Source organism: Triticum aestivum, chromosome 3B (genome assembly GCF_018294505.1).
Source record: "Triticum aestivum cultivar Chinese Spring chromosome 3B, IWGSC CS RefSeq v2.1, whole genome shotgun sequence".
Lineage (NCBI taxonomy): Eukaryota > Viridiplantae > Streptophyta > Magnoliopsida > Poales > Poaceae > Triticum > Triticum aestivum.
This window is the reverse complement of record NC_057801.1, coordinates 791,113,511-791,128,308: the sequence shown is the minus strand read 5'-3', so window position 1 is coordinate 791,128,308 and position 14,798 is coordinate 791,113,511. Positions and strand designations below refer to the sequence as shown.

Here is a 14,798-nt window from a genome sequence, read left to right as displayed (position 1 = left end):
TCCTAATGTCCAAAATGTTCTTGTTTTAAAATTGTTCATTTTTCGAACATTTCTTCATAAATTCGAAAAAGTTCCTATTTTAAATTTGTTCGAAGATTGAAAAAGTGTTCATGTCTTTTTAAAACTTGCTCAAGATTCTAAAAAATGTTCCCGTTTTAAAAAAAAGTCAACAATTCAAAAATGTTCTTGTTCTAAAAATTTGTTCACAAATTAAAAATGTTCACTTTTTGAAAAGTGATCAAACTTTCAAAAATTGTTTGCATATTGTCAAAACTTGTTCGTTATTGTCAAAAATTGTTCGAAATTTAGAAAATGTTCCTGTTTTTCAAGATTTGTTCACAAAGTTCAAATTTTTTTCATGTTTTAAAGACAAATCACTATTCAGAAAATTGTTCACATTTTCGTTTTTATCAAAAAATGATCGTAATTTTATATAAATGTTCCTGTTTTTCGATATTTGTCCACAACTTCAAAATTGTTCCTGTTTTTCAAATTTGGTTGCAAATTCGAAAAATTGCTAACATGTTTACAAAACTCGTTTGTGTTCTGTAAAAAACGTTCATACTTTTCAAATAATATATTCAGAATTTACAACAAATGATAGGAAAAAGGAAAAATAATCTGATTCTTTAGATTTGGCTAGGTCTAAAGGACTCGCATTGCAATTTCACCATCCAACAGAGTCTGGCGTAGTGGCTAGCTACGCTTGTCTACAAGGTCGCGGTCGCGGTTCGTATCCACGATCGGATCGACCGATCCTTCCACTTCCTGATCGGATTCCGCAAGTCTACGTTAAGTACGACTGACTGTCTGAGATAATGAAATATCCCGGCCGTCCTCTTCCCCACACCAAGCCAATATGCCACGCCCTCGTAAGGCCAAGGTCCTGAGCCGATCTGTGCCGCTACCAGCGCAGCCGACGGGGCAATCCACACCACCGATTACTCCCGCACCCTCAAGTAAGCAGCCCTAGTGCGGTAATTTTTCTTAACACAACTCGTTTCATAGTCTATTTATTGATCTGTGTGATCTTTTCTTTTCTTTGCGGGGAACATCTGTATGAACTTGTAGCCACTAGACTGTAAATAAACCCTATTTGAAGACACATGCTTTCATAAATAAAAAGTGGGGCATTGGTTAGGGTTTAAACTCTTAATTAGGGCATATAGATCATCCAAATAGTAGATTCTCCATGTCTTGTTTTGAGCACATTTTTTTCAACACAGTACAATCGTAGATGCTAACAAACATGAGCATACCGTCAACCATATGAACACAAGCACGCGCACCATTATCCCTGGGAACTTCCAAGATATTGAGCCGGCACAACATCTTGAAATTGACGAAGTTATTATAGGTGCCACGTAGTCGACATAAAGTCTTCTACCGAGAGGAACTAGTTAACCACCACTCCTTGGGGAGCCTCCCAACGATCAACTGGGGGTGCGCTCTCAGCAGCCGCCACGTGTTGCGCTCTGAGTCTTTCCTCCGGAGTTTTTTCCGCATGCGTTTTCTGCTTTTCAGACTTTCTTTTTTCCTTTTTTTTGGTTTTCCCAGGTCTTTCTTAGCTTTTGGACGAAAAAATTGATATTTTTTGTGGCAAAATATGTATTTTTTTTGCTTCCGCGAGACACGGTTTTGCTTTCGCGAGAGGCATGTTCGTGCCTCTTTCGGAAGGAAAAAAAATGCTCCCGGTTCAGTTTTTTCTAGAAAAAAGAGTTCGTTAAATCCTGTCAACATGGGATCTATTTTTGAAAATCTTGACACAAGAAATCTAATGATGAAAATGGTTCAAAATTGAACGCATGGTTTAAGAAATAAGATTATTTGAATAAACAAATGTACGGAATCAAGAGGAAGGAGGTATTGCACCGCTTGTGGCGCCCCCAAAGCCAAGAATGCAAATTCGTAAGTAAACATACTAAACCCAACCTCCGTCCCGCTCATTTCTATCACAAAATCCATCAACTTGTATTTTAAGTGAGCCGGTGATCAACATCGTCGTGGCCGGCCAACAGCAAGGGATAAGGGCGGCAACCACCTTCCCATCTTAGTGCTAGTACGTCCTGGTTCTATACCGGACCCACCCCTCATCCCGGGCTCTACAACGACAGCTCCACGCTCATGTGTTCTCATGGAAAAGAAAGCTATGCATAAAAATGTTCGTCCAGAGCATGAAAAATGTCAATGGTTCTCTCCTCTTCCCTCCTCGCGTGCACATGCCTGATTCAATCAGATATTAGTGAATAAACCAAATAGATAATTAAACGACATTTCTGAAGCGCGCACACACACACACAACACACAACACACACACACACTATATATATATATGTGTGTGTGTGTGTGTGTGTGTGTGTGTGTGTATGCATGATAATACTATTCATCACCCAGGGTGGAGTATAAGTTATTCTTCACCTGAGGTAATATTACAATTGGTTCATAAATAAATTTCATTTTGTTTACAAAGGGAGTACGTTAGTAGTCTTTTTAGAGATGCATGAGTATTTATTCCTAGTAATAGCAATTGGCAATTTAGCATAGTACAACCATAATCGAGTGGAGCCGTCTATCATTTCAATAATAGGTAGTTGCTATAGATGCAATTATGATGACTGTGTTAAGAATTTGCAAAGAGCAACCCTTTTACAAACTGAACAAAATAACAAGTCAATCCCGTCCACATTGCAACTGATTCATGCATTAAGGAACGTCACACAAAGTAAATAGGAATCCAAACTAACAACAAGGGACGACAACATGGATGCTATCTTATTCCTTTCCAGGTGGATAGCAACCATACTCGCCGGGATGCATGAAATAGTCCTATTCTTTACAACTTTGTAAAAAGCTAAATTTAATCCAAAAATAATTATGAAGAGAGGCTAGTAAGTAAAACTAAGTCATGACTAAATTATTGAAGGGAGAAAATGATTGTTTTTTTCAATGATGAATAACCCAGTATAATAAGCAATGGCATTGTGCAAGCATCGACAACAATACAAATAGAAGTAGCCTCTCAATCCTTTGCTATCTCTCTAAAGCTCTCTACTACACTCTTTTATTCCTCTTCCAAGACCACACACGACAGCAACAGCACGCTCAATCTCTCTTCTTCCTCCCAAAATCAGCAGCCAATCTCTCTTCTTCCTCTCAAATCGAACATCAATAGCCCAGACACAGCCGACCACCACACCTATCACCTTCCGCAACCGCTTGGCCGCAACTGCTGCTGCTAGCGGGCGTGTGTAGGAGGAAATGAGGCTGCCCTAGCTATAAGTTGAATTGCCCGTTTATTACTGAACCAGAAAATTACATATTTTCTATTTGATCAGCAACCTGCTTGGATCGTCAAGAAAATAGCTTAGCTTGCCCGGAAGACATGTAAATTCCTAAACGTGTTCAAACTATTATCTACATGAATCTAGACGTGTTGTTGAGGAATATATGAAAATGATACATAGTAAAAGTCATAATTATGTCCCAATTCTCAACTTTTTGTACTTCACATATGTGCCAAAAACCTTAAAATACATTCATATAATTTTTAAACGTGCTTCCGTCTTGACTGATAATTTGTAAGCATGCTTCCCAGTTGACTGGTTAATCTAAAGAAAATTAAAACAAATTAGAGGACAACCCTAAACAAAAGCGACATAGCACATTTATACTACTAACAACCGATTCAGGAAGCTATTTTAGAACGCATGCACTTATAAGAGTATCTAGAACTATATATCCTGAGCCCAACCGATAGAATTTACGACCTGTATCCATTAAGAACTGGACTACTATAAATAAATCTAGTTCAGAGATTTGAGAAAAAGAATTGCACTGATAGTAGTAGCAATCAATTAAGACCTAGGTTTTTTATATCGCAACATGGTACCTAGATTCAAATACAAGAAAAGAAGTCAATTCTAACCATGAAGTAGAAAACTGGCTTCTACACGTGCCCTTGACAATTAAGGGAGTTATAGGTTTTTACACGAGATAAGTAAACACAATTTTACAGAAACTGCTATAAATATCTGGCTATGGATAAAAGGAGGCAATTAAAAAACAAGATATTAGATATAAGTAAACATAATTTTACAAAGACTTTGCTGCAAACATCTGGTACCACATAGAAGAAGACAATTAAGAAAGAACAACAAATCAGAAGAGAGATAACCAATAAATACTCGTGGAGTTGTAGAGTGGTATTGGAACTCTAGAAGCCAACGGCAGTCTGTCGACTGGCCTACTACACTCTCTACTAAAAAAAGCAAAGTGAGTCATCATTTAAATCAAGTACTTGCATCTTTTTTTATTACAACATTCTTTTGTAACCTTCAACATATTCCAATCATGCTTTATACTATCAAGTTTGTTTTTCTGCATCAGAATTGGCATTGCACTACCAAACTGCAAGTAGAGGTTCAAACTCGTTGCATCTGTTATCTTATTAAGAAGGGCGTACAAAATAGCACACAATCAGCATAACCTGAAGTTTTACATTGCAATCATGCATATGCAGAAAGCCAGATACCAATACCTCTGCTCCAATCCTCGGGTAGTCCCTGCTTTAGTAGAATGTCCGTGCGTTGCCACGGGCTAACAAATATATGCACAACAAAAAATATGCTACTAAAAATGTATATACAAAGAGAAATGTCATGTGATATGGGAGTGATAGACAATAGACATGTGATGATATTTCATACTTGCGATGCGGTAGATAAATGCATCTCCTCGTCATCTTTCTCTTCTCCTCGCTATCTCACTATCTTTTCTTCTTCGTGTGTTTCTCATGGGGGCAAGCATAATCATTGATATGAATAGTCATGAAAATATCAGATCACTACAACCAACAATCTATCATCTGCTCCAAAATTGACACCTATGCTTATCATACATACCATAAAAAACAACTACAATGTTGCAGTCAAGACAAAATTTTGAAAGAGTATTAATGGACCAGGCATTGACAAAATGATTCTGTTAGTGTAACGCAGACCAAATGACATGGCACACACACCAATCTATTCAGGAGGGTTACATTAATCAGACAATTTGTTCAGCACATATGGTAGCTATATAAAAAGTCCAAATATCATTCATGTTGACAAAAATTAGCAATGCTCACAGCTACATACGAAATTGGCCAGAGACAATTTTCTAGCATCTTCTATTTTTACACAGCGTCACATGCCAAGTTTCCAATGATTGAACTTAATAAAGACATGCCTTCACGTCCATGCAGGAGCTTTAGTGTCGATCTGCCCAATAAATTGCTCCGATGCTGGCGACGAATCTTTCGTTCGAGCTTCTATAGCCCCTCCGCTGCACAGATCTGGCCGTCTCCACTCACTCGCCTCATAGGCAGCAGCTGCTCCACATGTTGATCCAGTCATACTCACTCCCCTCGTAGGAATACTGAACCATAAAAATATTTTCAGAGTATCAGGATTGTATCATGAATTATGTTCACTTCTATCAACACCTCAAGACACAAAGCTTTTGTGTTTGGTAAGAAAATTCAGCAGATATGAAGGTAAAATGAAATCATCAATATAATTCCCACCTACACTATTGCATGGAACATACATGAAATGTCGCGGAAACTGTTGAAACTTACTTCTCTGGAACAATAATACAGAGCGTTCAATACTGAATTGCACATAATACGCAATTAGCACGCAGGTTTAATCCAGTATGTAGATGTGGCGAACAGGAGCACGTACTTGGACAGAGCATACCGCATGGGGGCGAGGCTCCAGTCCAACACTTCCCTAGCCCTCCGATTTTATTGCAGTACTTTGTATGTCATAGGTGGCCTTTATTCACACGTCTAGTACTATTTTTCATTGACACGGATGATATCTTAAATAAAACTTCCTAGACTATTACCTCAAATACAAGCTCCTTTCGTTCATATTTGTGGAGCACTTCTCAAAATATACCAAAATCTGAAAGTAACTAAATCACAGTATTTAACCTATTTTATCTTCTTGGCAAATGAAAGTATAGCTATAGCTTTGTATCAAAAGTGACAGAAGAATTCAACAGCAGTACATTAACTGAGACCTCGGGTATGGGAGTGTTTCTGTCCAAGTACACACACACACACACACACACACAGAGAGAGATATATCTTGGGAGAATATTGCCTTGAGGCAAGCAAATAACAAATTATAAATTACAAATTTGACAAGCATGTTGGTTGATATTTAAACAGGGTAATAAATAAACCAAGATGTGAGACTATTCTATGGTGTACCTAGCTAATCAAAAATAAAATCCTTTGTGATTCAGTTGTATATATGTAACTGTAGAAAAATATTGACATCCGCAAGAGATTAAAAAAAGCACCATGTCATACCTACACGTATTTGATTGGTTCCCATGTTCTATCCACCTTCCCATTCTCCACAAATTCCTCCTTCAAGTCTCCATCTTCAGACTGAATTCAATCATATCTGAAGCTCATGCATCCTCCTATTTGTATTGGTCTTCGTATGGTCTTCCTACCTTTTGTATTGCCTGCATTTATAGCACAGATCTAAATTTTGCAACCAAGATTTGAGTTCCCAATTAATATGATGTGTTACAAATTTTTTAGAGTACTAATAATTTCTAACGGCCATTTTTGGCTTTGCTTACTTCTACTCGGAAATACCAGAGCATCTTACAAAAATGAGGCTTTCCAATACTACTCTTTACAAGTTTAATCCAAGAAGCTCCATGACCAATTGTAAAGAAAAAGGACAACCAAAAATCAATTTACCCGCACTTTACCAAATTTGGCAAAATACTCTTTGAAGTCCTCCCTTAAAACTATTTCTTTATGAAGCTTGTATGAAGCCGAATCTACATGATTCTATTCTGCAAGAGACACCACTCTTAAGAGAAATAAAATAAAATGACTACCATGCAGCAAAAATAGCATCAAGACCAGGTGCGAGTTCACACACCCTTATGATGATCTGGTATAGTTCCTAGGGCTGAAATTAGGGAGGAAATTGCAGTAACATTAAACCTGAGCATGCTTACCAATGAGGCGTTGATACAAACTGGATTCTGTCCTGGGCATCTCACTCTTCCAATAAGAAACGTAAAACCAACCTAGAATAGCATATCCGCATAGTCAGGGTCAGACCGGAATTCAAATGCGAGAGGATCAACGCATAACTTTATGCCCAAAAACAAACATGTCATCATTCTTGTTAGTATCAACTACGTACAGATTATTATACAAGATTTCCATTGCTCTGAACATTAGTACAAGAGACGAAAAGGAAACCTATAAACTAAGAAGATTTCCACAATAAACAGAAGAAGCTACTACTGTGCATTATATCCCACAATTAATTTATGATGCTAGGGAAGCTGTACAGGAGCCCAAAAGGAAACCTATAGTTTTAAGTGCAGACTTCATCTGAATAGCCATGCTTGTTCGGTGTTCCTAGTTATTGTGCAGACTTTAATCCTAATTTAACCGACCTCATCCGGGTCTCGAATCAAATGTACCACAGCTCAAAGAGCCGCAAATCTAAAGATATACTCCCTCCGTTCCTAAATATAAGTCTCTTTAGAGATTCTATTATAAACCACATACGGATGTATATAGATGCATTTTAAGTGTAGATTCATTCATTTTGCTCCGTATGTAGTACATCTAGTGAAATCCCTACAAAGACTTATATTTAGGAACGGAGGGAGTACTAAAGAGCCGTAGCTTTCTTTGCTTCAACCTTCCGCCCTAACATATCAAGTGCCCATTACCCTGAACATTAGTACAAGAGACGACTTTGAATATATCTTCCGCCCTAAAGATATATTCAGTGTTCTGCTTGCTTCAAGCTCTGAAAACAACACGGACGCCACAACACATGATAGTGAGGATTTACTGAACCACACGTGCAGCATTTAAAAGGTGTGCATTACCACATCATCATTTATCTAAAATATGATGGCCACCTATAGTTTAGTAGTATATCATAGAGAAAAGCATACATGTATTTTAGAGCTGGAAGGAATCACAGAAGCATGAGCATTGCTCGTAGACTATAAATCCAAAGCCACGAAAAATCTCAAGAACTAAATGAAGTTGGTCTGACATAGCTTCTAGCTGAGTAGCCAAGGTCTAGGATCTGAACCTCGGGCTAGTGATAACGGCAGAATCCAAGTCATTCCAATGGCACAATGGATCTGAATCAATGAACAACACTGACGATGGATCCCTACATCACAATGAACAGATGCAGATGTTTCAGTCGGGACTGGGGGTGCATCAAGAACTTAGGAATTTGAGCAAATGTGGGTTGATGGAGATGTGAGGAAGCATGTATAACTGGTTACTACCTTGTACTCCCTCCGTTCCTAAATATTTGTCTTTCTAGACATTTCAAATGGACTACCACATACGGATATATGTAGACATATTTTAGAGTGTAGATTCACTCATTTTGGTCCGTATGTAGTCACTTGTTGAAATGTCTAGAAAGACAAATATTTAGGAACGGAGGGAGTAGAACTTGTGCTAGGATCTAGACAACACCGGCTTCTAAAGGTCTTCAGGGTGCTGAGCTGCAGGTCTTCAGGGTTTATAATGCCGGCCACGATTTTCAGCCTCTCTGTGTAGGGCACGTTGTTGTCCCCCGGGAACCCCTTGACCTTCTTCGTTTCCTCATTCATCACACTCTGCATAACCATGCACTCATCAGAAATTTGTTCAGGCGTACTCAAAATGGGTTATATTATGATGCCATGGAAATGCAATTAATTTGGCTTACCTTGATGCTGTCCTTGAGTCGAGGAGAAATCTCCTTGTCGAAGCTGTCGAATATCTTCAAATACAGGACCGGGCTTACACCGTCGCCGTCGTTCTCACCGAACATGGTAGTGGGATAGGTAGGCAACTGTACAGATCATTTAATAACCTCTTAAGCTCAGACTAACAAATCATTTTTCTCAAAAAAATGTACTAAGCAATCAACACTACTTGGTTAAGTAGGTGAAGAAACATGAGAAAATTACTTGAACGCTCACAATGAGAAGCCAAGGGAAGGAGTCATGTGGATTATTCAGCGACGGGAGCGCAATGTGGCACACCTTCCTTGCGCGGGCAAACATGTCTGCTTCAATCGGGGTGTAGGGGGAGTAGTTTGGGGCTAGGGATTTCCTGTTGTCTCTGCAATCAATTTCGAAAGATTCAGTCAGGCATCCTGATAGAAGATATACACAGTGGATGAATGCATATCAGGAGTCTCAGTAACATTGCTTCTTACTTGAAGAAGCCTTCCCCCCTCTGACTCTGAACACCGACGGCTTGAGGACCGACCAGCAGCCTTCCGAAGGTTTTTCGTCGGTCGAATACGGCAGCCTCAGGCCCGCTCTCGGCGGGTACAGGTACTTCGTCGAGCCAGCTGAATTTATCGTCAGTTTTGTCAGCAAAGCATAAACGAAATGCTGATGAACAATTTAAATTGTACTGCTGGATAAGTAGATGAAAGTGCTGTTATTGACTCACTCATTTCGGTCATTTCATCCCCTCGTACGATCTTCTCCGGAAGGAGAGCCCGACGATGGCCGATTTCTTCCTCGGGTGGTACGGGCTGAACCTGGCGACTGACATCCTCTAGACCTTGTAGCTCGGGACCAAGCCCGGGAAAGGCCGAGGCGAGCACGATGCCATGGTCTGCCGTTCTTTCAGGCTACCAACAACAACAGGAGCAGTAGCATCCGGATCTTCGCTTTTCACCGGGGGTCGGAGGAGTCACCCTGGCACGCCTCCACGTCCACCAAGCACACCGCGTCCTTGCACGGTGACGCATTTGTGCCGCCAGCGACGTCTTCCGGGAGACGGGGAGAGGATCTGGATTTACACGGATGGGGAGCATCTGATGCTGAGTACACTGCGATCCTGAAACTGCACTCCAGGGCATGAGAAACCGGGCGAGCAGAATACCTCCACTGACGCTGGAGTAATCGTTGTCGTCCTTGGAGCCGGCCTAGTCTCCCAACATGCTGAAGGAGTCGTACCACGCCTCATTGCAGATCACTGCAAAAACAAAACAAAAATCAGGGGTCTAGTCGAGCAGGTCGGCACCGGCTGGAGAAAATGAGGCAAACAAACAACAGCGGCATCTCCAGCTAAATCAAAGGAGAAATCTCTACTACCTGGTGGCTGGTGCTTGATGGATGCAAAACTGGGTGGATGGATCTCGCAGCTGGCGGACGGCCATCCTTCAACCTGGCTCGGCTTGTGAGGATGGCGGTGACGGTTGTCAGCCCGCGTGGCCTAGGCTACGGGGTGAAAACAGTGTCACGACGCACGAGGACAGTGAGGCACGGGCGCTCTGGTTGGGGCTCGACGGTGTTGAGCAGCCTGGATCTGAGAGAGATGGTGCCACAGAGAGGAGATTAGTGATCACGGCGCCCAACCGTGGCCTGGGGCAAGGCCTTGACCGGCGTGCGTGGGCTGGCGGCGGCGCATGGAGAGCAGGCGGCGTGCCTTGGCCGGCGGCACCTGTAGGGCTGGTGCCGTCGCGGAGGAGCGGATGTGCGAGGACCGGAGAAGGTGGGGAATGGGGTGCGGAGTGCGGAGAGGCCGGCGGCGGACACGTCTCGGCGCAGCGTGCATCCTGCTGTCCCTCGTCTCTTCCCTTGTGCGGCGGCTAGGGTTTGCGGAGGGAGAGCAGCCTCGTTTGCGCGAGGGGGCTTCGCTCCCTGGTTCGTGCGATGGGTTGTCGGTCGATTTTTTTTCTTAGGTGCGAGGGGATCGTCGAAGGTGGGAGGAGGACGAGAAAAAACCTACGAAGGTTAACCTATGAAAAAAACCCGGACGAAAGTGGTGGGACGAAAATTGACCGGCGGAAACTACCAACTGCTTCATTAGGAGTAGAGAAAAACGGTTCAAAATTGGACGCATGGTTTAAGAGATAAGATGATTTGAATAAACAACTGTACGAAAAAAGAAATTTTTAAAATGCGACAAGTGACGCGCATGCAGTGAGCCATTTTCGCAACCTGTGGTGGGAGAGAACTTTGAAACGAGTAATTTTCAATTAATGATTTCCTCTTGTACCACTAAACGAGCATCGCCCGAAAGCCTAACTTTTTGTACCGGCTATAGCAATTTAACGCTAACCCAAAAGAACCGTTAATGACCTAATGGACTATTAGCGCTAAAATTTGAGCCCAATTCCGTGCGGCCCGGTTTCCATCTAACCTAGCCGTACCGAACCCCTCCACAGCCCAAAATCGTATTGCCATGACGGCTGGCGGCTGCGAGCCTGCGACTAAGCAGCGACGGCGACGGCTGGTTGACTCGCTCCGTCTCCCGGCGACGCCCTCGTCGCCTCCGTGCCCCGGCGACATCCTCTCTCGCGGCGTCGCCTTTCCCATCGACGGCCCCTATCCCGGCGACTCCCTCGACGCCTCCTTCCCCGACGCTCTCTCCCCCGGTGAGGGCCCGCCCCCTCTCCCGGCGAAGGACCTTCTACGACGCCCCCTCTCCCGCCATGACCCAGAAGACGCCATCGACAGGCAACTCTTTTGTTCTCAAATTTGTCCTCTTATCAATTATCTCATTGATCCACTGACCACTGAGGATGTATGCATTGTAAATCTGATAAAGACAGGCTGTCTCTCTGCTCTCTCGGAGCTTGTTCTGAATAAGATTACAATTTAGGAGCTTATAATACGGTTAGGCTTGTAATGTATGTGATCTGGTTACAATATAGGCGCAGATGTCATATATGATACCCGATTCTATGATTAACTATGTTTTTGAGGCTAAACGGTAGGGGTTCTGTCTTTTCATTAACATTAAGATAAAGAATCAAGTGGTTACAGCCTAATGAGAGAGGGATAGGGGAGGTAGGGTTCCAGCAGCCAGAAGTAGCTCTGGCTTTACATCAGTTTCGGCTGAGCTTCATTATTTGGTTGAAGTTATGGAACACACTTATTTGACGCATTGTTGCTGCTTGAAAGTTTACGCCATATCTCCGGATGCTTGCAGCCAGGTTGGAGTCGACCCACGTCTCTGACGGCTTCTGCGCCCCCCAGTTTGAGGTCGTTTCATCGCTTTAAGTTCTTGCCTTTTCGATTTCTAGCCCATGATTAATCAGGATTAAAACCTGATGTTGTTGCTGTGCTGTTCTTTATGGTTTCTTGTTGGTGACCATGCAGCTCCCAGAGCCCCTGACAGGGAAAATCTGGACACTGGATGACTTCGAGGCCAGCCCTGCTTTGCTGGTCAGTGATTTTTTTTTTTTGGTTAATCTGCGCAGTAGATGCACAGTTCACTTTAATGACGACTGAAAAAAAATAAAACGTGCATGATTTCTGTTCAGCACTCGTTACCTTCAGTTAGACTTGGGGGCAGTGGTTGTGCACTCGCAATTCACTCGTTGGCTATCTTTCTGCTCGTCCAATTGGGGTGTCTAATAGATATTTAGTGGCAACGTTATATCAATTTACCGTTAGACATTTCCATAAAGGGAAATTTCGCCGCAACTTGTGAAAGGGACTTAGAAGGAAGATATTCGCCACGTAGCAACTCTTGCCACATCCCAGCTTAATTGAAATGTTTGACTAGCCGGTTGGTTAGTAAACATTTGTTTTTCAAGTGTCATATATCTACTCAGATGTACAAACAGACGCAGGCTCGTTCTTATTTTTCGCTGACTAACCAACTCATTCATCAACTTTGTCTTTCTTTCAGGTTATGTTCATATGCAATCACTGTCCGTTTGTAAAACATCTGAAAAATGATATTGCTAAGCTCACTTCATTTTACATCGAGGTAAGCACATTGGAAGACAACCTGAAAATTTCTTTTCAATTTGTGCTTTTAGCCTTAAATTGACATTGATACAATGCAATGTAGAAAGGACTTGCTTCTATCGCCATATCCTCAAATTCAATTGTCACATATCCCAAGGTTAGGCTTTACAACTTACAACCAGCAAGCATAAATAGCTTTTAGTTCCTTTCTATGCACTTTAACCAGGGCGTTTCTTCCAGAGAACTTAAAAGGATTTTGTCAGAAAATTCATATTACTTTAATTTATGATTAAAGCAATCCAGCTAATAAAATGATTATAGTTAACTTGACTAATGTGGTGAACTAACATGCTCCCATTTCAGAAGAAACAAATAACTATGTTGAGCTTTGCAATAAAAAAGACTTATTCTGTACTTTCTTTCTAATTCAGTTTTTTTTAATTGAATTGCATTACATGATGCATTTGTTAATCTGCAAACTGTCTAATCTTTGATATTATTTAAAATGACTCACTACTATCTTGGATAAATAGTACTTTTACCACATATATATCTATGTTGTTGTTGTAGTCTCTTAACTTACTCGTTAGTTTGTCCGTCTCAGTTCAAGTTGCCGTACATATTTGTAAGGATTGCTGTAGTAAACATTCAGTTAGGGAGATGCTTCGTTTTGTTCTTTGCTTGTTGGAGTTATGTATTGTGATGCTTTTTGTCTAGCTCTGTGCAGGTGTTTTTACATTCCTGAACGATTTTGTGCTATCAAAGTAGGTGGATTGGTCTGTGGTGCTCACTAAACCTGCTATTGGACATGTTATTCCAATATGGTTGATGCAACTTGTCATGTTTTCCCCTTCGTACACAAATTAATCTTGTGACTCTGCAGGATGGTCCCGAGTACATGGCTGAGGAGGCAAAATTGTTTAAGTACTCTTTTCCTTATTTGTATGATGAGGTCTGCCCACTATATTTGCTTCCTGATGCAGTCCCTGTGATCTCTCCAACTCTTTGCTTACTTTTGATTGTTACTACTGGACCTTGCAGTCCCAAGAAGTTGCTAAGGCTTTTCGAGCAGTTTGCACACCAGAGTTCTACTTGTTCAAAAAGGTAACACCATCAACTCGGATGTTCATGATTTATGAATTCATGAGGCTTATATGTCCAGTGTCTTGGCTTTCTTGTATCACGTTGTGCCTGATTTCTTGTTTTATCTAAACTTTGTGCCAGGATGAGCAAAGGAAATTTGAACTTTTTTACCACGGGCAGTTTGATGATTCAAGACCCAGTAACAATGTGCCAGTCACTGGAAGGTACATATTGTAAAACCGATGCACAAACACTCCACGTTACCCTGTGCTCTTACTCATTTTCAATTTGTAGGGATTTAAGCCGTGCAATCGACTGTGTACTTAGTGGCCAAGAATTGCCTTTCTACCAAAAACGAAGGTATGTCTAGTCAAGTAGAGTCTGAGCATGTTTTCACATGTCTTCAATTCACTTTGTTTGTTTCCAAAAAATTGTTTTCTGTTCCTGTAGTGTCGAGTGCAGCATCAAGTGGCACAAGTGAACTCAAACCAGTAATATCATCAGCAATTGGACAAGAAGCTGAGCAACTGAGCAAGCAGTACTTCCGTGCAAACTTTCTCAGCTCATCGGGTTAAAATTTGCAATAGACTTAGCTAGTGTACTTTTTTTGTACAATGAATGAAAGAAATTTGTCCATCTTATTCTATTAAACTGAAACACCTAATACAAGTACACTGTTACACCTTATACTGGATGTTTGCTTTGTTCATAAATATTTCAGAAAGCAAATGAAATTTACACATGTATAAAGTAATAATATCTGTAGAAATCGTTGAACCAGTACTTGCCGTATAGTCCCTGGGGACGCCCTGGATAGAAGATGACGGTGAGTCATGATGTTGTGGGCCTGTGTGAGGCCGTGGTCCTCGGTGGCGTCGATCTTGATGAGCACCACCTCCAGGGTGAAACTCCATTGTACCTAGCAAACTGTTCTAGACATG

The 14,798-nt window shown here is 41.5% G+C and overlaps 1 protein-coding gene and 1 pseudogene across 1 annotated transcript; one reads left to right on the top strand and one right to left on the bottom strand.

Moving 5' to 3' along the window:
- Positions 1–8,497: 8,497 nt before the first annotated feature.
- LOC123067921 (uncharacterized) lies at positions 8,498–11,259 on the bottom strand (annotated as a pseudogene).
- Position 11,260: 1 nt separating this feature from the next.
- LOC123072461 (uncharacterized) lies at positions 11,261–14,539 on the top strand. The gene is made up of 9 exons (XM_044496012.1): positions 11,261–12,060; positions 12,178–12,243; positions 12,713–12,793; positions 12,878–12,931; positions 13,658–13,726; positions 13,816–13,878; positions 13,999–14,081; positions 14,152–14,217; positions 14,308–14,539. The coding sequence occupies exons 1-9, from the start codon at positions 11,998–12,000 to the stop codon at positions 14,336–14,338; spliced, it is 576 nt and encodes a 191-aa protein (XP_044351947.1). The 5' UTR covers positions 11,261–11,997; the 3' UTR covers positions 14,339–14,539.
- The last annotated feature ends 259 nt before the right edge of the window (positions 14,540–14,798 follow it).

What these genes read in the sequence shown, in the direction of transcription:
- LOC123072461 (XM_044496012.1), top strand. Translation starts at nt 11,998, where the DNA reads ATGCTTGCAGCCAGGTTGGAGTCGACCCACGTCTCTGACGGCTTCTGC. An exon ending in TCTGCGCCCCCCAGTTTGAG is followed by an intron (nt 12,061 to 12,177) that starts GTCGTTTCATCG and finishes GTGACCATGCAG; the next exon opens with CTCCCAGAGCCCCTGACAGG. An exon ending in TCACTTCATTTTACATCGAG is followed by an intron (nt 12,794 to 12,877) that starts GTAAGCACATTG and finishes AATGCAATGTAG; the next exon opens with AAAGGACTTGCTTCTATCGC.